Below are 22,234 nucleotides of genomic sequence, written 5' to 3'. Positions count from 1 at the left end.
TGACCTCCCGTGTTGGTGTTCCCTGCACTCCCAGGACAAAGTCCCGCTGCCTGGGGGCTCAGACAACCTGTGATCATCCTCTCCCCGTCCTGGAGGCTGGAGCCCGAGAGCAAGGTGTCGGCAGGGCTGGTGTCTCCTGCAGACGCCGTCTCCTCCCCGAGTCCTCACGGGGTCTCCCTCTGCGTGTCTGTGTCATCTCTGCTTACAAGGACACCAGTCCCATGGGGTTGCCCCACCCCAATACGACCTCATTTTATGTTAATCGCCTTTAGGACTTCAGTGTATGAATTTGGGGGGGACAGAATTCAGTTCCTAATACTTTTGTCCGTCAAGTAAACCTGCCCTAGTGAGATCAGCAGTGAAATCGGGCTCATTGTTCCCCCCTCCCCCCGCCCCGGGCTGTGACCTGACCGTTTGTTCATTCGTGGAGGACGAGAGGGTGAGTCACACGCAGCCCCCACTCCCGCGAGTTTAGACTCCAGCTGTAGAGTGGGACGGGCTGGCGGATCCTCGTGCGTGCTCACCTGTGCACAGAGACACACGGGAGGGTCGCGGCGGGAGGGTCACGGTGGGAGCGGTGATCCCGGCCTGGGGAGGAAGAGGCACTCGGGGACCGGCCCCTCGTGTCGGTGCGGCCACACCCAGAGCGCAGTCCGTGGGCTCCTTGCTTGAAACCCCAGGGCTGTCGGCTCCACCTGAAGACAGCCCGAGAAACCACACGGGAAAGGCAGGTGCCCGGAATGTCCCTCGCGGTGGCAGAGCGTCTCCTCCCAGCCTCTCCCAGCTCGGGTGAACTCTGGTTTCCTGGTCCTGCATTCTGGCCAGTTAGCGCCTGGCGTCCTCCTCTGTGGACCCAGCGGACAGCCCTCGAGTGGAAGAAGCTGTGTCGGGGGAGGGGACGCTTCAGGGCCTTTTCTGTGCAAAGGTTCAAATACACAGGCGTTTTCATCTCTCAGCGAGAACCTGGCAGAGGCCGGGACTTGGACGGACTCCTAGCTGCAGGGAATGCGTGTCTGGGTTCCCACCGCAGGGGCTGAGGGCTCGGCCAGGCTGTCTGTCTGGTGTGTGCTGGGCTCTGGACGGCAGGAGGGGCTCCCCGGGCCGGCTGGCGGCCCCGGCCACCGTTCTGAGACGACATCGTCCTCGGATTTTTCCCTCCTGGAGTTTGGTGAATGCATCCTTGTCACAGGTGCCGTCTCCTCCCCACATCCTCACGGGGTCTGTGGGCTCATCTCCTCTGCTTACAGGGCCGCCCACTTCCCGCCCCTGGGATTCTGTGTCGAGACCGGTTAACTCGGGTCTCGGGGGTCGAGTTCCAAGGGGTAAGGCCTCGTCCGCTCTGGCGGGTTGGGAACCCCGTGTGGGAAGGTGGAGGGCTCCGTCCTTCCTCCCTTCCCCTGGGGGGCTGGCTGGAGGGCTGTCCCTCCCTCCCTCTGCACACCCCCACCCCACCTCCCCGTCTTTGCACTGTGCTTGCCCGAGGGCCAGATTTTCGAGGCCACCCCCTCGGGTGCTGAGCAGACTCGCTGCCGTCGGGGGCGGCCGGCGTGTCGGTATGCAACCTCGCTGAGGAATCCGCGTGGGTGCGGCCGCCGGGAGCCTGGCTGCGGTCCAGGCCCTGAGGGCTGGTAAACACTTTCTCAGCCGCGTGCCTTGTCTTGCTGTCTCTGCTGGTGCAAACCCCGTGGCCGCTGAATCCCGCCGCTGTGGTGGCGGCCCCGACCCGGCCCCAGCGACCAGCCTGCGTAGCTCCTGCTGCCTACTCAGGGCACTTGGGTGACGTCCGGGCGGAGGACGCGCCCGGGGTCCCCGGACTTGCTCCCGCGGGGGCTGTTGTCGGAGGCGGTCGTGTGTCTGTCTGTCTCCCTGTGAGTATGCGCTGTCAGGCGTCTTTCTCCCCCGCTGGGCCGCGGGGCCCTGCCACCCTCTGACATCACTGTGGCCTCCATCTGAGTGAAAGCACGCTGGCCCTGGCGAACGCAGGCACTCTGACTCACCAGGGCAGCCGACAGGCTTGTGAAACCTTAGGGTGTGTGGCTGTGGCTGCGTCTTTGAGGACACATGTTCCTTGGGGCCGTCTAGACGGCCACCGGGGCCACCAGCAAAGTGGGTGGAAACAGGTGACCCTCTTCCTGGAGGGGGCACATGGCAGCTTCGATGACTGAGGGAGGATGGAACTGAAGAGGGGCCTCCACTGACCAGGCCGGCTGGGGAGGGGCAGGGACTGGGACCCCAGAGGGCCGACCTCTGACCCTGAGGCAGGTGCTCCGGGACCGCGTCCTCTGGTTTGGAATTTCTAGAACACATCAACCCTTGGCCTTCAGATTTTAGAATATTTGCATTTGAAACGACAATTCCAAGAGCTGGGTCTCAATTTTGCATGCGGGGAAAATACCCCTCCGTCCAAGGTGCTTTTCCTCCTGTAGGTGGAAACTTTGAAATAAAAACACGCCAGTGCCGCCTCAGGATTAAGCAGGTCTGGTAGTATATCCGTCTTTTAAATTTTTTTTAATTTTTTAAATTAAAAAAATTAAAATGTGTCAGTCTTTAGGCTCCAGATTGTTGGAGAATGTTTCTCTCAGGGCCATTGGTAACAAGTGCATAAAACGCAGCAGATACAGCGAATGTTTGGATTCACATACTGTGTTCCTACACGGTGCTGATTTGATCCTTGTCACAAATTCGCAAGGCTGTCAATTTAATACAGAGAAAATCGTGTCGTCAGAGAAAGTAAGGGTGTTCCCCGAGCCCCAGGCCCGCCCCGCCCACACCGTGTGTCTCTGCTGTGGGCTTTGGAGGATGGCCTGTGACAGCCGATGGCCTTTGGTGCCCCACTCACTGTTTCAGTTTTTCCCTCTGTTTCCCCAGTGTTTCACTGTTTTCCCCTCATGCAAAGTTGAGCCCTGGCTCTTGTGAGTGTCCTTTCAAATGCAGATAGTCTAAAATCTGAAGGCCAAGGATTGCCGTGTCCTAGAGACTCGCTGGGGAGACCTAGGTAAATAAAACTGCTAACGTAGATGGATGAGGGGTAAATGGCAGACCTCGGTGGCTCGAATCTTTATGCAACGTCACCAACACTTGATATCTTCAGCGGTTCTCCCGTGGCATGTAGACAGGTGATTCTGGTCTCTCGTCACCGACGCCACCGAGGTTGGCCGTCGTGGATGGTGATCAGTCCAGCTCTGCGGAGGCCCCCAGGCAGGGCTCCTGTGGGGTGGGTCCATCCCCTGTCCGGTCAGAGCCGCCCAGACCCCGAATGAGGGAGACGCCCGTGGTCTTCTGTGCCTTCGGGAGACAGCCGGGGTCATTCCTGAGGTGCCCAGGAGCGGGACAGGTGGGGGGTCCACCCTGAGCAGAGGGGAGGGAGGTCCATCCACCATGAAACAGTGGGAGGGCTTTGGGGGGTGCTCAGGTCTCAGGAGGGGGCTGTTCTTGGGAGGCTCCCCCTCCCTCCCCCCGAGCCCTTCTTGTCCCTGGAAAAACTAGGCGTCTTCAGACACCCAAGTTTCACTGGGCCCGGGGAGGTGCCCGGCCCCGGGTCCCCCGGGCTCCACCTGCCCATGGACACTGGCCCGCTGCTGGCAGTCCGGGGTGCGATCTGCGGGCTGGCCTGGCCTGGGGCTGCCCGCTTAGGGTAGGTCAGCACCTGGAGGCCGTGTTTTGGGCAGCTGGGCCGCACCTCAGTGTTTATAAAGACTTGAGTGCCCAGACTGGGGCATCTCTGAACCCCTCTTTCCTTTTGTCCAGCTCATCCCCGCTCTCACACTCACTTCCAAGGCACCATGAGGAGAGGGCGGGTGGGTCGCTTCAGCCCGTGGACACGGGCTCATGGGGGACCACCCTCCTGTGGGGTCTCCCCTGCGGCACTGGGGTGGGGGCCTTGGCCGAGTGGTCAGTGCAGGACGTGGGCCCCGGTGTGGTGAGGGGCAGGCAGCACATTCTGGAAAGAAGCTGAGAGGTCAGCCTCTGATCCGACCCTGCTGAGGGGCCGGAGGACGTGTGGCCGGTGAGCCATCTGCTGTTGGCAAGCAAGTTGAAGTTTTCACGTTTCTGCAGAATTCTTTTTTTTTTTTTTAAGAGTGCTTTTTTTTTTTTTTTAAGGGGAAGAGGCAACTGGGTTTATTTATTTACTTATTTTTTAAGTGGAAGTATTGGGGATTGAACCCAGAACCTTGTGCATGCTAGGCAGGTACTCTTCCACTGAGCTATTCCCCCCTCGTTTCTGCAGAATTCTTGTTGGCCTGTTCCAGATGGCTGGGCAGGGCCCTGAAGCCTCCAGGTGCTCCTTCTGCTGGGCACGTGGGGTGAAGGGAGTGTCCCCTCCATTCTGTGCATTTGAGAGCAGAATCCAGGCTGCTTCTGGCCACATACCCCTGGGGGCCCTAGAGAGGAGCCCCTGCCCTGCTGTGGAAGGGAAGAGGGGTCCCCTCTCTGCAGCACGCTGCCCCTCTGTGGCCTTCCAGCCCTCCCCGTGGCCAGCGCCGCCCAGGTTGGGGTGGGAAGTGATGCTCAGGGCTCCTCCCCTGCCCGCCCTCCCCTGGTGGTACCAGGTGCCTAGAGGGGTGCCTCCACCCTGTGCGTCAGTGCGGTCACCCCAGAGGCCTGAGCTGCACCCCGGGACCCTGGGCTGCCACAAACAGCCCGAGGTCAAATCACATCCCTGGTGCTTCTGGAGGCTGGTCTCAAATGACCACCGAGGACGCCTGGACAGCCCGGCACTGGAATTTAAGAGCCAGGCCTCTCTCCCCTCCCCTCCACCCCGCGTCTCCGTCTCTGTGTGAATTACAACCTGCAGAGAAGCATCGAGCACGTTACAGGAGGTCCTGACCAGCAGCTTCTTCCCCGAGGACAGGGAGGCTTTAGGTGAAGCACGGAGAGTTCAGGTCAAACTAGGAAAAAGAGGCCACGGAATTTCGTTCTGTGGATGTCTCTCAGAGTTAGAGGTGCAGTGCACCTGAGTTCGCAGGGCCGCGGGGTTCCTGCCCTGCTGGGACAGCTCGGCGTCCTGCAGAGGGACCCACACCTGGGACGGTGATGCCAGCAGCCTGACTCGGGGGCGGGGCACTCCCCGGGCCCTCCTGCAGTGCTCTGCCTGTGCACCCCTCGAGTGTCACCTGTGGTCTGGTGTCATCTGTGATCCAGTGTCGTCTGTGGTCCAGTGTCATCCGTGGTCCTAGTGCTGTCTGTGGTCTGGGTGTTGTCCGTGGTCCTGGTGTCGTCCATGGTCTGGTGTTGTCCATGGTCAAGTCTCATCCATGGTCCAGTGTCGTCCGTGGTTCAGTGTCCACAGCGTGCCCTTGTTTCCAGGTGAAGTGCTACCACAAGAGATACCGCTCGGCCACCCGCGACGTCGTCTTCCGCCTGCAGTTCCACACGGGCGCCGTTCAGGGCTACGGCCTCGTGTTTGGAAAGGAGGACCTGGACAACGCCTGCAAAGGTGAGGCCCCCCCCACCACGTGTGTGCAGACGTCCCCTGCCACCACCTTGTGCCTCCCTCCCCACCTCTGTAAATTAGCCCATTGTTAAGTTATCCAGTCCCACAAAAGACTGATTGATCCAGCAAGGAAAAAACTCTTGCACAGTGAAGCTACCGGCACCTTCTCGGCCGTGGGCGCACTGCTGCGGACGTGGGGGTGGTGCTGCCCCGGCTGGCCTGTGACATCAGAGTTCACCCAAGGTTTTTGGGGCTTATTGTTCCAGACATGCTGAAATAGGATTTCTTTTTCAGATGACCGTTTTCCCGATGACGGGAAGGTTGAGTTGGTCTTCTCAGCCACTCCGGAGAAGATTCAAGGTGCGTGGAGGCGGGAGGCTGCCGGGGCAGGATGCTGGCCGGCTCCCGCCGTGCGGTCATTGGAGTCTCTGTGTAGCCTCCTACTTTTCAGCATGTGGAAATATTTATTTAAACATTTTTTATAGATTTATAATCATTTTACAATGTTGTTGGAAATATTTATAATACATTTTTTAGAGGTTGGGTGTTGCTCAGTGGTAGAGCGTGTGCTTAGCATGCACGAGGTCCCAGTACCTCCTCTAAAATAAATAAAGAAACCTAATTACCTTTCCTCTCCCAAAGAAGATAAAAAAAAGTATAAATTAAAGAAAAGTAGGATGTTAGACAGTGGGAGGGGTTGGCTCAGAGACAGCTGGGCCCAGGTGGGACAGTATGACCCCAGGGAGGCGTGACTTGCCCAAGGAAGATCCCAGAACCTCAGGACTGGGGCCCTGTTTACGTCTTCCCTCAACAAACAAACAAGTGTTTTTAAAGAGGATTGGAAGTACACGGACTGCGGGTAGTCACATGCAGAATAGACTCTCCTTCCTTCTAAACATACACGGAAAGGGAAACCCGGCCCTTTGTCATCAGGGCGGTGGTTCGTCTCCATCACGGAGACCCGCATGTTTGAATTCAGTGTCTGAGGAATCACCGTGGTTCCCTGCTCAGTGCTGCAGAGTTAGGCGTGAACAGTTGAGGGCAAGGCTGTGGGTCAGAATGGCCTTGGCGTCCCCAGAGTGACGGAAGAGAGGCATGTGGATCCGGGTGCCCGGAGCCTGGGCCAAGCCTGCCCCTCCCGTCCTGGGCCCGGAGCCGGTCCTCTGGGTCCGGGTCGGCGGAGCGGTGGGATGGTCCTGTGGTGCGGAAGCAGCACCCTGAGCCCAGAGCCCAGCACAGGATGGACGGAGGAGCGATGCCCCCCATTCCTGTCTGCCAGTCACTTCACTCTTGTTCAGTTCACCCCAGACGGCACCGGCCCCTCCAACAGGCCGGCGGGGGAGGGTGTGGGCCTGGGGGCTGGGCTCGCACACGCCAATCCGGCCACACTCTGCCTCGGTACCGGCGGACACCCAGAGGTGCCAGCTCGCGGTGTTAAGCCTGTACCCCCTCCCCCCGCAGGGTGTGAGCATTTGCAGAACGACCACGGGGTGATTGTGGACTTCAACACCGCAGACCCGCTGATCCGCTGGGACTCCTACGAGAACCTGACTGCAGACGGGGAAGGTGGGTGCTGTGACCGGGGTCAGGGTTACCAGGGACAGCCGCCTGCTCACGTGCAGACCAGAGATGTCCCTGCCATCTGCTCGGGGGACAGGACCCTCCCTTTGTGAGTCTGAAGGCGCCGGCGAGAACCGGGCTTGGGGAGTTTAGGGTCCGGCTTTGAATCATCTGCAACGGGCGGTGCCCAGTGAGTGAAGGCCTCACCCCGCCCGCTGTTGTACGCCTGCGGTTTCCGGGCGCTGTCTTATGCCCTCTCCCTCCCTCCCCGATGGTGGGCAGGGATGCGAGGCGTGGCGCCTGAGCACCTGCAGCCTTCCTGCAGTCGGGCGGCCGCGGGGAGGAGGCGTGTCGGCTTGGTTTCTGTCTGTTCTTGACACTGGAGTCCTGGGTGCATCACTTAGTCTCTGTTTTTGTGGCCGAATAATGCTCCAAAGTGTGGCTTTGGGCATAAGGGAGTGGGACTGAGACAAGAGGGAGGTGTTTGTACAAGGTGCGGCTGGGAGCGTCTCATCGGCTTGGGTTCCTTCGCTTTGTCCCTGGAGGGACAGTTACCACCCGCCCGTTCCTTTTAAAACCCGGGTCTCTGCCCTTTGTCGGATGCAGCCCGGCGGCGGTGTCGATCGCGTGGCTGGTGTCCCCGGGGTCACGCTGGGTGTCCTGCGGCCCTAGGGCTCCACGCAGGCACCCCGGGGGCGGATGCAGAGAAGGTGGCCTGGGTGGGGCGGGGCAGCGGTGACTCTCAGGTCTCTTGGAGGGCCCGGGGCCGGGTCTCTCCAGGCGAGTGGCACCACTGTCTAAGAAACCAGAATATTTCTACCGTCTGGAGGTGAAACTCTGAGCCCGCTGGCAGTCACTCCCGCCCGCGGCGCCCCAGCCCCCGGGAACCCCCACCCCCCACCGCGTTTCCATGGATGAAGCCGTGGGGCGTGGCCTCCGCGAGGCCCCTCCCGCTGCGTGACGCTGTGAGGGCGGGGTCACGTGTGCTGACGCTTCTTTCTTCCCTTCTGGCCCCTGTTCGCAGAGCGGTCAGGCCCGCCCCGAGTCCGCGCGCGCGCGCGCGCGCAGCAGCGCCTGGGCCCGTGGGTTGTTCGCGCGTCTGGCTGTTGTGACTGCTGCCGCGGGGACGCTCTGCGCGCGTGTTGACCCCGCGCTGTTCCCCGCCGCCGCTGGTCTTCCCTCCCACGTTGTGAAGTTTCCGCCTCTTGTCCCGTCGTCCTCATGAGTTTGTGCTTTTTGGGTGCCTCCTCTGTGCTTTCGGGCCCGCACCGGGGCTCGCACGCCACGTGCCGCAGGCCTCCCGTCCGCAGGGTCGTGCGGGAGAACCTCCAGGTCTGCTCTGGGTTAGCTGCGGAGGCCCGGGCACAGAAACCCCTGGGCAGCATTGGGAGGCTGGAGGCCTCCGTCGGCCGCACAGACCCCGCCGTTGCAGGGGAGCTCAGCTGTCACCGCCCGCCCGCGTGGGCTGCGTGGTCGGGCCCCGCCGCTGGGACCCGGGGACAGGGCATGGTCAGGCCTCGCCGCTGGGACCCGGGGACAGGGCAGCATTCCCAGGGCGAGCGCCAGGAGGCCGTGGACTCCTGGAGGTGGTCCCAGCGCATGTGTGACGCCCCCGCCGCAGGAGGAAAGCGCGCCCCGAGCCCCGGGCGGCGGGAGACGAGCCTCGAGGCGGACAGGCTCCCTCTGACACAGCTGAAAGTGGAGAGAAGAGACCAGCCTGCCGCGATTTCGTCCCTTCCTCATCGTGGGCACCTTAGCTGGTGTTTTCTGCACGGCTGTCAGCCTTGGGGTGGAAGGGTCAGCTTTGAGGACTCTGTTCTGCAGAAGGCGGGGACCCTACCCATTCTGGCACCCCAGTCCTCAAACCCAGTCGTTCAGAGTTCTGTTTCTAATCTCGTTTCTTTTTCTTTTTGTTTTTTGGGAGGAAGAAGTAATTAGGGGTCTTTTCTTAACGGAGGCGCTGGGGATTGAACCCAGGACCTGGTGCTCGCTAAGCACACGCTGCACCGCTAAGCTAGCCCCTCCCCCCACCTCGTTTCTTCCGACATGAGCTCTTCGGAGGAAAATGGATGTGGTCAGTCCGACCCTCCCTTACTCGCAGTGGCACTGTTATTTGTGAAGTGGGCCGGTTCCCTGGAGGGGAGGCGGGCCGCTCAGCCCCCTGCACCCAGCACCAGGCGGAGTAGACCCTGCCCAAGAAGTGCAGTGTGTCCCACAGCAAAAGACGCTTTCTCCGCGGCACGAACGTGCCCTGTGCATGGGTGGCCATTACGGGGGCTGGGGGCGGGCCGTGCTGACCTGCTGGCTGTGCCCCGTGTCCCTGACGGGTGCTGACGTCTGTGAAGTTCTGGCGTGTTCTGGCGTCAGAGGGGGCTCTGCTGTTTGCTCAGCGTGTTCTGTGCATTTAAAGACTCGGAGCACCTGGTCAGCCGCTGGCTGGAGCCCCCTCAGCTGCACAGACCACAGCCCCAGCAGGTGCCGGGGCAGGGCATACCCTGGCTCACGTGCTGAAGAACCAAGTGAGGCTAGAACTGAGTCGGTCAAGCGATGGGCTGGCGCTGGCTCCTCCGGTCAGCCTCTCCGCTCTGGGAGGGACACTCTGGAGGGAAGCCCTTGCCCCGCCTCCTCCTCCGCCTCCAGGGTTCAGATTGCACTCCACCTGATTGCAGGGAGCCCCACCCTCCTGTTTACATTGCCCTGGCCTTTTTTGGTGGAACCAAAGTCCGTCACTTAGCGGATCGTCCTCCTTCTGCCCAGACTGGAGAGGGAGGCCAGGTCCCTGGAGGAGGGGGGGACACGCCCCCGCTCCGGGGATGCTGCGTTCTGGGCTGGAAGGCTTTCCTTCATGGAAGAGAGGGGCGAGCAGTTGTGGGCTGAACGGGCTGCCGGGCTGGTTGGAAGGAAGGTAAGCAGGGAGCCTGTGTGCATGTGTATGCGTGTGTGTGTGTGTGTGTGTGTGCACGCGCGCACACACTTCTGCTAGGCTGTGTCCTTGAGACCAGAGGGGCAGGACAGCGCCCCGGGAGGGCAAAGGGCATCTGATGACACGCAGTGAGCTGAGGGCAGTTTTCACCTGGCAGCAGGGAGGTCAGGCGGCCTCAGGGAAGACAGTTTGCAGGTGAGGGGCGTCGGGGCTGCTTCTGCCCTTGGAGGTCAGTGAGCCTGTGGAGGCCAGAAGCCTGTGGCCGCTCCGTGGCCGGCTGGCCGGCTGGCTGCTGAGTGAGCCCCGGGCACCCCCATGTCCCCGGCCGGCCATGGCTCAGTGTGTTTGCTCAGTTAGGAGTGCTGTTGACGGGAGGCCCGAGTGTGGGCGTTGGGTGGGCAGGACAGGCGCCCATGGGAGCGGCCCTGCCAGCGTTCCGTTTGTGTGGGCTGTCCGGGCGTGGTCACTGGGGTGGGGACACGCCTGCCCCAGCCCCGCCGCGAACCCCAGTGGCCCTCCAGCCCGTGTCCCCAGCCAGGGTGCCGGGAATCCGTGATGCCGGTGGTGCCGCCCCCCCTTTCTGGCTGGAAAACCCCACTCTCGCCCTAGTTTTTCTAGTCTGGGTTTCTCCAGGCACTTCCAGCCTGCTTCGTTTTTAGGAAACATTTACAAGGGAGGGAGCACTTTCCATCTGCCCCCTGGCAGGCCGGGGGTCTCAGGGTGTGAGCTGGCCAGTCAGGATCAGTGAGTGGTTTCTGGAACTTGGCCCTAGCAGAGGAAGGGAGTCGAGGTGTCCAGAGGTTCCTGGCCGTCCAGCACCATGTTTGGCCTCTAAGTTCGAGGAGCAGGCACTTTGCATCTCTCCCGGTCTCTGCTGCTGTAACAGGACTAAAGATCGTAGGCTCAAAGGCCCTGGCGTGGCCATCACTTCCGAGGTCTCGATTTTCTTGGGAATAGAAACTGAGTCAGTCCACGTGCAGGGGAGTCTGTAATTAGCACAGAGGCAGATTCCTGCTGCAAGAAAAATAAAAGCAAATCTCGTTTCCCAAGAGGTTACAAACACCACACTTGCAAACGTCCAAGTGGAAAAAATGAGAGAGATCTCAGCGTGAGTGACTTGGTGAGACGACGGGTCTCCCCTAAGAGGGACACTGGCCAAGCCCAGGCGTTTCCCGTGGTTGTGAGGTGAGCCCCTCGGCCCCCGAGGGAGGAGGCATCTCGGGACACTTCCAAAGCCACCTGCAGTTCCACACCTGGTCAGAGGGCGTGCAGGGCCGCTCACCCCTTGAAACAGCCTCCTCTCTGGGCCCACACCCCTTCCAGCTGCCTGGTCGGTGATGCCCCGTCCGTGCCTCAGAGGCCGGGACCCCTCGGTGCATGAGACCGTGGGCACTGAGATGCCCGCCTGCTTCTGGGCACCTTGCAGGGCTGGACCAGTGCCGCTGGGCCTGTTCTCAGAACTGAAAGGTGGGCAATTTGTCGCTGGTCCTGCAGCTGGTCACTGAAAGCAGCAAGCCTGGGAGAAACGGTCTCTGACCCCTAGGCTGAGGGTCCCCAGGTGCACCGAGGGGGTGAAGGCGTGGCTGACACCCTCCCCCTGAGCCCTGTGGGCCGGGGCACGGCCCCACGATCCCCCGGGTCCAGCAGGGGCCGGTGAGTGTTGAGGCTGCGGACAGTGCAAAGGCCCGGGGGTCACTCAGGGTCATCAGTCCCTGAAGAAGCAGAGACGGCAGACTATGGGGCTCAAACAGTGTCCCAGCTGGTGAGAGCTGGGGGCGGGGGCTGTCCGGGGCCAGAGGGCCACCCTGTGCAGATGTGCAGGACAGTTGACACCTGGCAGTTTGGGTCACTAGAGACAATCAGTGACATAGAGAACTTTCCGAGAGGGTTTAAAGATTCCATCTTTTCTTTACATTTCCATGAAAAAGCAATTCCTCACCATAATCCGTCCCAGCTAGTGAGGCTGAGTTAAGAACAGTCATTTTCTGGACACCATGAGGCGTTTTCATTCCCGGGCTCTGGGCCAGCGGGAGCACAGGCAGGAACCGGTCACCAGTGCAGGTGCGGGGACATGCAGGACGGGGGTCACACAGTGCCCACGCCTGCTATTCCCTTTGCCTTGGCCTCTCCAAATCGCCACGGCCACCCCAGGACAGCCCTCGTCACACACCCCGTCACCAGGCAACTGCTCCACCAGTTAGGGGAGTAAAGCACAGAGAGGTTGAGTAACTCACCCAAGGCCACACAGCTGTGAGGAGTTTTAATCGGGACTCACGCCTGGGTGGGACTCTATGCCAGAAAGTCTAGAAGGGGACAGAAGATGTGCCCATAAATCACATCAAAGAGAAAGTTAAAACTAGCTCTGTTCCACAAGGTGGGCACAAAGGGACCACAAAGCTGCCCCGAGGAAGAGAGGCATGCACTGTCTCAGGGAGTCCAGGAAGAGGAGGCAGGAAGGCCCTGGGAGGGAGGGGGAGGGTGGAGGGACGGCGGGGAGGGGGACACGGCAGGGTGGGCCCTTGGCACGGTGAGTTTCATTTCTGTCTTGAAGTCATCATTCTTTTTAAAGTCGAGACATAGTTTACAAACAGCAAAGTTCACTCTGTTTACCGTGCACTTCCAGGAGTTCAGCGTCCTCGCCTGAAACCCCTGCTACAACTAAGATACAGAATGCTTCTGTCGCCCACACAGTCCCCGATGCCCGCCTGCACCCTCCCCTCCCCTCCCGCCTTCCCGGCACCCATCTCTGCCCAGGGTCGGAGCCCGCAGTAGAAGCCTTTGGAATGTGGGTGCTTCCACTCAGTGCTCTGGGGGCAGGTGCAGGTGGTGGTGCCATCTGAGTCCTCATCTCGCACTCTTTCCCTGGGAGGACCCTCCGTGGGGCTCGTGGTGTCCGATATGGGCATGTCTTGCTGCTGCCTGGGTTTAGCCAGGTGGCCCCGGGCCATGAGTTATTTCAGGGGCGAGCGGGAGGCGGTGTTGTAGGACCAGAAGTGACCACAGTGGTCAGCAGTCTGTGTCCAGAGAAACAGCCCGGCTGTGGTGAGTCAGGGCGGGCCGGGAGCCTTCCCGTTACCAGGCCCCCCCACCAGGCACGGTGGGCGCGGTGTGCGGGAACCCGGGAGCAGGCCGTTCATGGTCAAGACAGAAACACGCAGCCCGCCCCGGACTCCCAGCAGGCGGACAGTCCTGCCACCATCCCCCAGCGGCCTCACCGCCCAGACCGCTGTCCCAGGGCCGTGCACCATCTCAGGATTTAGGGAGGAAAACACAGCGTGCTTAAGTGGTTTCTGAGGAGTGTGTGTGTGAGAGAGAGAGCTGCAAAGAAAACATTCAGGCAAATTCCTTTCCAAAATTAAATTGTTAATTTCACACTGAAGTGGTTGGTCAGGTTTAGAATTCCAGCGTCTTCAAAGAGGAAAGCGTGGACGGCGGAGGGGGTGGAGGCAGGCTTGAATTCCAGGTGATCTATTCAGGAGACTTTATTCTAGGGAATACTCTGTTTTCTCCTCTGAGAAATGGGCCTGTGGGTGCCTGCTTCACGAGAGGGCTTCGGGAGTTGGGTGAGGCCATCCCGGGAGCAGAGCAGTCCTAGGACATGCTTCAGCAGAGCCAGGCTCCAGGACGTTGGCCACATCTCAGGAGGTGGTGTTCCCCACGGTCCCTCTTCCTCTGATGATGGGCGTGACTCCTGCGGCCTCACCTGGATGCACCCCTTCCTGCAGTCCTGCTCCCCCTTTCTGCCTCCGCTGACCCACCAGAGGCCGGGAAGCGTCCCTGCCCCCCTCCATCCGGCTCTCCTTTCCCGGATCCCAGGCTGGTCTGCTCGCACACAGTCAGGGCTCTGCTGAATATTCCGTGTCCGCCTCCTTTCCCAGCTAACTGGCAGCCGTGACCAGTGCCAGGTAAACCTTCCTGGAGAGGACTTTTCTGTTTTCCTCCATTGAAGACTTGCAGGGAGGCTGTGGTGACCGCTTTTGAAATGAAAAGTTGCTTTTTAAGCGAACCTGTCACAAAAGTGCAGCATAAGCTTCATAGACTCGATACGTAGAAGAGAGGACGGTTACACAGAGCTTAATAAACCCCTCAGGTTTTGCATCAGTTTTCTTGTGGGAAGTGGGGCCTGGGCAGCTGAATGTATTCCAGGTCAGTTCTGCACCTTTTTAGTGGCTGAGTGGTTGGTGCGTGGAAGGAGGTGGAGCTGAGATGCAGCCCTTCACACACCTGTGAGCACAACTGTGGGCACACACCTGTGAGCACACACCCATGAGCACACCTGTGGACACACCTGTGGGCGCACACCTGGTGCACACCCGTGAGCACACCTGTGGGTGCACACCTGTGAGCACACCTGTGGGCACACCTGTGGGTGCACACCTGTGAGCACACCCGTGAGCACACCTGTGGGCACACCTGGTGGTGCACACCCGTGAGCATGCCTGTGGGCACACCTGTGAGCACACCTGTGGGTGGACACCTGTGAGCACACCTGTGAGCACACCTGTGGGCACACACCCGTGAGCACACACCTGTGGGCACACACCCGTGAGCACACACCCGTGAGCACACCTGTGGGCGCACACCTGTGGATGCACACCTGTGGGCACACCTATGAGCACAGGTGCACATTCATCAGTCTGTGTTCAGCTAGAATGGGGATTTTTATTTCATTTTCGTTGTTTTGTTTTTCCTGTGTTCCCCACTGTCTTTGCTTAGTTTTGCCGTATTTTCTGGGTGTCTCTGTCCCTCCGGGTGAGATCGCCCCCTTTCAGCAGTCACGGGGTGGGGGGTGGGAGTCTGTCCTGCAGCCCCTCCTGGGGCAGGACCGTCCACTGGTTCTTTTCCAGACAAGAACCTCCCTGGTGGGTCGTCAGCGGAAGTGGCCAGAGCCGTCACGCTGTTTGATGGTGCACTGGGCTCTGGCTGCAGGGAAACCATTACCAGACAACATGCAGGCCTCCCCCTTGAAGGGCCAGAGCTCCGGTGGTGGGGACGGTGGGCAGGGGGGACGTGGAGGGAGGGGTCCATCCCGAGCTGAGATGGGCAAAGGCTCCCGTCCTGTGTCTGCAGTGGAGAAGCTGGGGTCTTGGGCGTGTCACTTCCCTGACTGGGGACCTGGGTCCTTATTTGCAGAATGGGGATCAATTCAGACTACCCCACATGCCCCTGAGCTGGACACACAGTGTTCATACAACTCGTTCAAATGTCCGAAAGGATGCCTGGGGCAGGAGTGAACAAACCCACTTTGCAGAATTCGTGTCCTGGCCCCACACCCACACCATGGCTTCCACCTTGCCCTGAGTTCTGAGCTGGAGCAGAGCTTTGCAGCCCCGAGCCTCCTTCCCCTGAGGGAAGCCCCTGGGGCGGGTGGTGGTGGCAGGACCCCAGCCCCAGCCATGCCAGGGACCCCAGAACGGGATTTGAAAGTTAACCTTCTGCATCAATTTTCCTGAGCTGGGCCACAGTATAACGGGCAATCTGCCATCAGGTAAACTGGGGTGCCCTTAGTGACTGACCAGAGTTTTGGGGGGCTTTGCACGGCAGGAGTGGGGCTCCTGTCCCGTTTCACACGGAGGGCTTGGCAGTCGGCTCTGCAGTACCCCCCCTCGGACCCCCCCAGGCTCCCCGGATAAGTTGTGCTCCTGGCTGTGATTCTGGCCTCATTGCTCTCGCCCTGCAGTTCTCACGCGGGGGTCTCAGAAGACAGGACCCCAGCCCGGGTGGGCCAGCTCGTGCCCTGTAGGTGTGGTTAGAGGTGGATGGGCCACACTCAGGTGGGGGGACACGGGTGCGGGTGGGATGGGCGTGCCCCTGCCCGCCGGCGCCCGCCGTGTGCCTGGGCCTGTCTGGTCCCTATCACACCCCTGGGGGCTGCACAGAGTGTCCAGACACCCCTCAGACCCTTGGCCCCTCCGCCTGCCTAGCGGGCACACTGGGCTCACATGGCACGTACATTCACAGCGTCCGTTTCCTTCGACATCTTGGAACCTCGCGTTGAGGGGCTTCAGCTCTTTTCCAGTCTTGTTCGGGGCATTTGAGGACCAGCCAGGAGGGTGGGGAGCGGTGGTGCCCCTGGAAACACAGCTGGCGGGGCTGTGCCGCCCGCCACGGGGAGAGCTTGTTCTGATGTCCAGTGGGGAGGCCCAGGGGCTGCAGGGAGCAGGGGCCGTGGGCGCGTCGACCTTCGGGAAGGGTGGGCTGGTTTTAGCTTCCTTTGCCTGCCGAGGCAGCTGCCCATCTTTCCATAGTGGCTCCTGGGGCTTTGCCACGTGAGAACACGCTAGAACATTCTGCCTCTTGGTGACTCGGTACCCCCGGGCGCAGGGCTGGTCCCTAATGACGGGGACACCGTGGGGAGTGAAAAGGGGACTTCGCTCCTGGAGCCCACGCTCCTGTGGGGGCGACGTTGGGCACATCTGTGGGATGTCACACGTCGGGGTGTGCCACAGACCAACACCCCGTGGGCGGGAAGGAAGGTCAGGAGAGCCCATCCCGAGGAGGCTCGGGAGCACGCCAGGACCGCTCTGGAGGCAGGGCACAGCTCGGGCAAAGGCCCTGGGGCAGGCGCGCCCGCTGTGGTCTGGGAGCAGCGGGGTGGGCTGGGCGGCGGTGAGAGCAGGTAGGACATGCCAGGCCTCGTCCACCCCAGGAGGAGCTTTTGGTAGTTACAGCTGGGGGCCCAGGACCTGGGGACTTTGTACGTGTCCTCTCATTCTTGTAACTGCACTGAAGGATACAAATAATCTTTCCCCGTCGTAACGGGAGAGTCAGGGGCTTGAACATTCATGTCGTGCCCAGGAAGGCAGAGCCAAGGCAGAACAGGACCCCCTTCCCTCTCTGAGGCTATCGGGGAAATCGGGCATCTCGTTTGTCCATCGGGAAAGTCAGTCGGACTCCTTTGGCCAAGAATGCACAGCGGGGGCGGTGGGTGCTGGGGGCCCTTTCCTCCTTGCACCCCCAGTCCGACTCCCCCTCCCTGGGGGTGCAAAGCATGGACAAGGCCCTGACAGCTCCCCCCCGGGGCTCTGTGAGCTCCTACAGAGAGCTTTGGAAGGTTGGGCGGGCCTGTCTCTAGGGTTCCCTGATTTGATTCACACTTTGCTGTAGATGTGACATTCACCGGGCATTTTCTGCTGCAGGTGGTGATCTGTGTGCGTGGTAGGAAGTTGGGAAGGGTCCGTGGAGACATCTGGCTGGGTCCCTAGCTCCCGGGGACGGCAGCCTGTGCCCACCCGGCCGCGCGCGCCAGGGAGACCCAGGTCTGGACGCTCAGCCCTCTGCTTACTCCGGGCAGCCGTCATGTTTTTATCCTGCGTTTACTCTTATTGTAAGATTTCTCCTACTAATGCAAATAAGAAGACTGAAATTCCTCGTAGCTCCCCGGCCAAGGGACTGTCCCGTCCTGTCTCCCGCAGGCCCTCCCGGACCTGCTGTCCTTGGCCTGGGGCTGCCCTGGGGCCCCAGTCAGACTGGTGACTCTGCACTTGTGGGCGTCGCCCTAACTCAGATCAGAGGCATTTTCACCCAGCTCATTCTTGGCTTCTTTTTTTTCCCCCCTTAATTCATTGTGACGGCCCATTTTCATTCCAATTCAGGGAGAGGGAGGTGGACGCCCAGCCTTTGTGCTATGACATCTGTTTCTAGAAATCATGGACTCCCACCGACCCCGCCCCTCACCCATCCAGCTGCAAGGCCGGTGGTCTGTCCTCTGGCCGCCCGCCCTCCCGGGCCTGGCGCTGGTCCGACCCTCCGTTCTGGGGGCCCTGGGATTCTCAGGGAGCGGAGTGTCATCCCCGCTCACACTCAGCAGAAGAGATGAGAGAGACCTGGCCCCCGGGCTTTGCTCTGGTTGCATTTTCCTGGAGACCCTAGCAGGTCTCTCTCCGAAGCCAGGTTAAGCTGGTGTTTCCTCAGGGCTAGAAGGACACTGGTCCACGAGCTGTGACCTCTGGGCCCACGCTCGGCAGACGCAGGGCGGTGGCCCCGGGGCGGGGCGGGGTCGAGCCAGGACATGAACGGCGGCTGACTGATCTTCAGCTCCAGCCCTCCTGCATGACCCAACAGCAAGCTGAGTGATGACCTGGAGACGCACATGCAGGTCCATGTGGCACCTTCACGGTGGTGGGGGTGACGCCTGCAGGTGCTTGCTCCGAGTGCTCAGTCCAGCTGCTCCCCTGAGGCACATACGTCACCAGGTGCCCATCTATGGCCTGGTTTATGACAGCGCTGTGTGCGCCATTTCTCCGCCCAGCTCTCCCCGCCGGGCATGGCTTTAGGCTGAATCACTGAGATTCCACCCCGGCCAGGACCCCAGTGTCCGCTGTCCGCATCACTTCTCACCCTGCTTCCCCTGGGGTGTAGTTGAAACGGGAAGGAAGCCCGGGGCCATGCCTGCCCTCGGCCCCGCACCCTGCAGACCCCACAGGTCTCTGTATTCAAATGTCACCTCAGCGCCTTCAAAAAAGCTGGAGCCACTGACGGTGCAGCACACGCAGCGCACTGGGCCCCTGCGGAGTGAGCGGCTCCAGGCCCCGTGGCCGCTGGGACTCAGCGCCCCCCGGGGCCCACACGGCGCGGGTCAGGCCCTTGCTTGGAATGCAGTGTCATGGTTGGGGAAACAGGGACAGAGGAGGATGAGGGGGGAAGTGCTGACGGCAAGCCTCCTGCCTGTGGGGCGCCCTCCCTCCCGGTGACCGGGGACTTCGGCAGCAGTTTGGGGCTGGGGGGGGATGGCTGACTGAGCGGCGCAGTCTCCCATCAGAGGCCGGACTCTCTTTTCCCGGCCATCCCGATGCATGGAGGTCCGTGCTTCCAGACCTGGTCCAGTGTTCTCAGGCCCTGCCCTGCGTTCACTGGCACCTCCTTGCCCAGAGATGCTGCACTTACAGGAAGGCCCAAGGCCTTCCACTGAGTTCCGTTTTAGATTTCAGAAGCTCCCGACTCAGACGCTCTGTTTGCTAGGACTTTGGTACCCAGCGCCCTGGGAGGCGCTCAGCAGAGTTGGCAGGAGCTCCCTCTTGTCTGACATACGCCGTCCATGCCTGAATCCGGGGGGGTTTGTGAGCTGAGCTGAGCTCAGCGTTCAGACGAGGGATAACATTAACAGTGAGTCCTCCAGTCGGGTGACGCCGAGGGTGGAGAATCCCAAAGCTCTCTAAGGGACCCCGTACCCTTTCCATGAAAAGGTGGAGATGAGTCTGGGGCCGAGACGTGTGAGCGTGCTAACTGCTTTTCCTTGGCGTTCACGTTGCAGGGGCGTATGCAGAGCTTTGGGGAGTCTCCGGCCCTGACTGTTCTGGGTTGTCTGCTGTGAGATTATTTACTTCTTCAGTCACATGAGCAGACCCCTTCCAATGGCCCGGAGCGCCTTTCATCCCTGACTCACCTCGTTTTCTCCCCACCAGTGCTGCACACGCAGGGCCCCGTCGACGGCAGCCTTTACGCCAAGGTGAGGAAGAAGAGCAGCTCGGACCCCAGCGTCCCCGGCGGGCCCCCGGCCGTCCCCGCCGCCAGCAGCCCGGACCACAGCGACCACACCCTGTCCGTCAGCAGTGACTCCGGCCACTCCACGGCCTCGGGGAGGACCGACAGGACCGAGGAGCACCCGGGCCCAGGACCCAAGAGGGGCCTGAGCCCCCAGGAGAAGGCCGAGCTGGACCAGCTGCTCAGCGGCTTTGGCCTGGAGGACCCCGGAAGCCCCCTGCAGGACATGAGCGATGGCCGCAGCAAGTGCGGAGGGACCCGCCACGTGGTGCCGGCCCAGGTGCACGTGAACGGGGACGCTGCCCCCAAGGACCGGGAGACAGACATTCTGGACGACGAGATGCCCGGCCACGACCTGCGCAGCGTGGACAGCACAGGGACGCTGTCCTCCTCGGAGGGCCACGCGTCCGCCCACCTGGGCCCCTTCGCCTGCCACCAGAGCAGCCAGAACTCGCTCCTGTCAGACGGGTTTGGCAGCAGCACCGGCGAGGACCAGCATGGAGCCCCTGCCCCCGACCTGGGCCTGGGCGGGGACCCCCTGTACGAGCGCGAGCGGGCCTTTGGGGGCCGCGAGCCCAGGCCGCTGCAGCCCGTGCTCAGGAAGCCCCCCGCGCCCGCCCCGACGCAGGCCTACGGGCAGAGCGGCTACTCCACGCAGACCTGGGTGCGCCAGCAGCAGATGGTGGCCGCCCACCAGTACGGCTTCGCCCCCGACGGGGAGGCCAGGCTCGGAGGCCGCAGCCCGGCACAGACCCAGCCCAGGGTCCCGGTCACCCCGACCCGGGGGGCCAGCAGTCGAGTGGCCGTCCAGAGGGGCGTGGGCCCCGGGCCACATCCCCCCGACACACAGAGACCCCCTCCCGGCAGAGCGGCCTTCAAGCCCAGGGCTCCGGACATCAGCGTCGTGAATGGCGCCGTCCCGGAGCTGAGCTCAGACCCCTCCCCGGGCTCCCCAACCCTGGACATCGACCAGTCCATCGAGCAGCTGAACAGGCTGATCTTGGAGCTGGACCCCACCTTCGAGCCCATCCCCACCCACATGAGCGTGCCGGGCAGCCCGGCCAATGGCCCCGCGCCCCCGGATGGCGTGGGAGGTGGACTGCGGGCCAGCGGCCACCTGCAGGACGTTGGGGGAGGCCCTGGCAGGGGCCCCGCGAGACAAGGTGAGCTGGCGTTTCGTGGGAGGTGTGCTGGTCTGTGTCTGGGTTTGCGGGATGCCGGGCTCCTTACTGCATCTGGAGCACAGGCTTGTGGGGGCAGGGGAGGAACTGCCCCATCTGGGTGTGGGAGATTCTCCGAGCCGGGACTGGGGAGGCTGTTCCTGGGGCAGCAGCCTGCAAGCCAGAGAGAGAGGGTCTCAGGGGAGCGGTGACCGAGGGGCGGGTCCAGAGAGTCGGGGCTGAGAGGTGCAGTGGGAATCCAGGACACGGAGCAGCGGGGACCGTGCTCCGTGGTGGCTGGGGCTGGCAGGCTGTCACCCCTGGGATGTGGCAGTGCAGCGGCAGTGCCAGGCCTTCCTGTCCTGCTGGGAGGCCTGGAAAGGCCGGGGTGGCTGTGGTGGACAAGGTGACCTGGGTGCGTGGGTGCGTGGCTGCGTGGACGTAGGGGCAGGCGTTGAGGTCTGAGACAGGATCTTCATGGAGGGAGACACAGGCCGTGGGGCCCAGGAGAGGTGGCCAGGGCGGCCTGGAGGAGAGGGCACTGGACAGAGTGGGGGCGTCTGGCTCCAGGAACGGTGTGAAGCCACAGGGGAATGTGTGTCTAGAGGCTTCCACACAGGAGAATGGGGCCGGGTCGGGCGTCCAGGCATGGGTGCCCTGAGGCCTGGGGAGGTGGAGGGAGAGGGGCTGTGAGGACCCAGAGGCCACCTTGGGGCTGGGTGTGGGGCGCCCGGTGAGGCCAGGCCGTCCCTCCAGTGTCAGCGTGCCTGTATATCCCCACCTGGGGCATCACTGGTTCCTTGGTGGCCCTGCCTCTAAATTTGAGAACAGGGAGGGTGAGGAAGGGAGGGCCCCACGGCTGCCTCCTGCTCCCTAGTCTGCCCATATGCTGGCCGAAATCCGAGCCGGGATCACCGATGGGGATGGACCGCGCTGCCCTGTCCTCAGGCCCTTCATCCTCTGAGGCCCCTCGGTGCAGGGACCTCCCGTCTCACAGTGGAGCCTCCGGAGGTGTCAGTTAGTGGCCCGCCCAAGGTCACATGGGTTGTTGGCAGAGAACAGGTATCAGCCCCTGTGGCTGCACCCAGGGGCCCTTCCCGATTGGCAGTCCAACGGGGAGGATTTCAGACCCTCCCGGGTCCAGGTGGCCGGGGGAACCTCAGCTCTGCAGACCTGGGTCCTGTTTAGGGTGCCCTGTGTGACTTGAGTAAAGGACTTCTGTTCACTCCGTCTGTTAAAAGAAACCCCGTCCCGTGCCCAGGTGATGGGCTGGCCAGGGAGCACGGGTCTGCACGCAGCGTCCTGCACCTGCATCAGGAGTGACATCCCTGCCCCCCGAGCACCTGCGACCCTGGGTGTCGGAGCGCGGAGCTGGGCGAAGCTGGAGGCGTCCCCGGGAGGAGCTGACCACAGCCGTGATGGCAGCAGCTGAATACGGCCGGGCCCGGGTGGGAGGGTTTGCCTGGTGGACTCGCTCGGTCAAGTATGTTCAGGAGATTCTGAGTTTAAAACACGCTTCAGTGGAAATAAAACCGTCTCAGCTCGCTGAACCTACTTAAAAGAAAGCACTTGGGAAAGTTAAAACCAGAAATCTTATTTTTCCTTCAATTAAAACCTTCTTTGAGACTTGGAGGAGGTCGGAAGCATCCGAGTATATTGGGGGAAAGAAGTCGA

The 22,234-nt window shown here is 61.6% G+C and overlaps 1 protein-coding gene across 10 annotated transcripts in view; it reads left to right on the top strand.

Moving 5' to 3' along the window:
• Positions 1 to 22,234, top strand: part of TNS3 (tensin 3) — a 150,443-nt gene that overhangs the window by 84,630 nt on the left and 43,579 nt on the right. For all 10 annotated transcript variants that reach the window (XM_074358609.1, XM_074358608.1, XM_074358611.1 and 7 more), the window contains 4 exons: positions 5,308 to 5,437; positions 5,729 to 5,794; positions 6,896 to 7,000; positions 19,322 to 20,563. In XM_074358609.1, the coding sequence (XP_074214710.1) occupies positions 5,308 to 5,437; positions 5,729 to 5,794; positions 6,896 to 7,000; positions 19,322 to 20,563 (1,543 nt within the window). The remainder of the gene's footprint in view (positions 1 to 5,307; positions 5,438 to 5,728; positions 5,795 to 6,895; positions 7,001 to 19,321; positions 20,564 to 22,234) is intronic.

The sequence above is a fragment of the Camelus bactrianus genome, chromosome 36 (genome assembly GCF_048773025.1).
Source record: "Camelus bactrianus isolate YW-2024 breed Bactrian camel chromosome 36, ASM4877302v1, whole genome shotgun sequence".
Taxonomy (NCBI): Eukaryota; Metazoa; Chordata; class Mammalia; order Artiodactyla; family Camelidae; genus Camelus; species Camelus bactrianus.
This window is presented reverse-complemented; position numbering and strand designations above follow the sequence as displayed.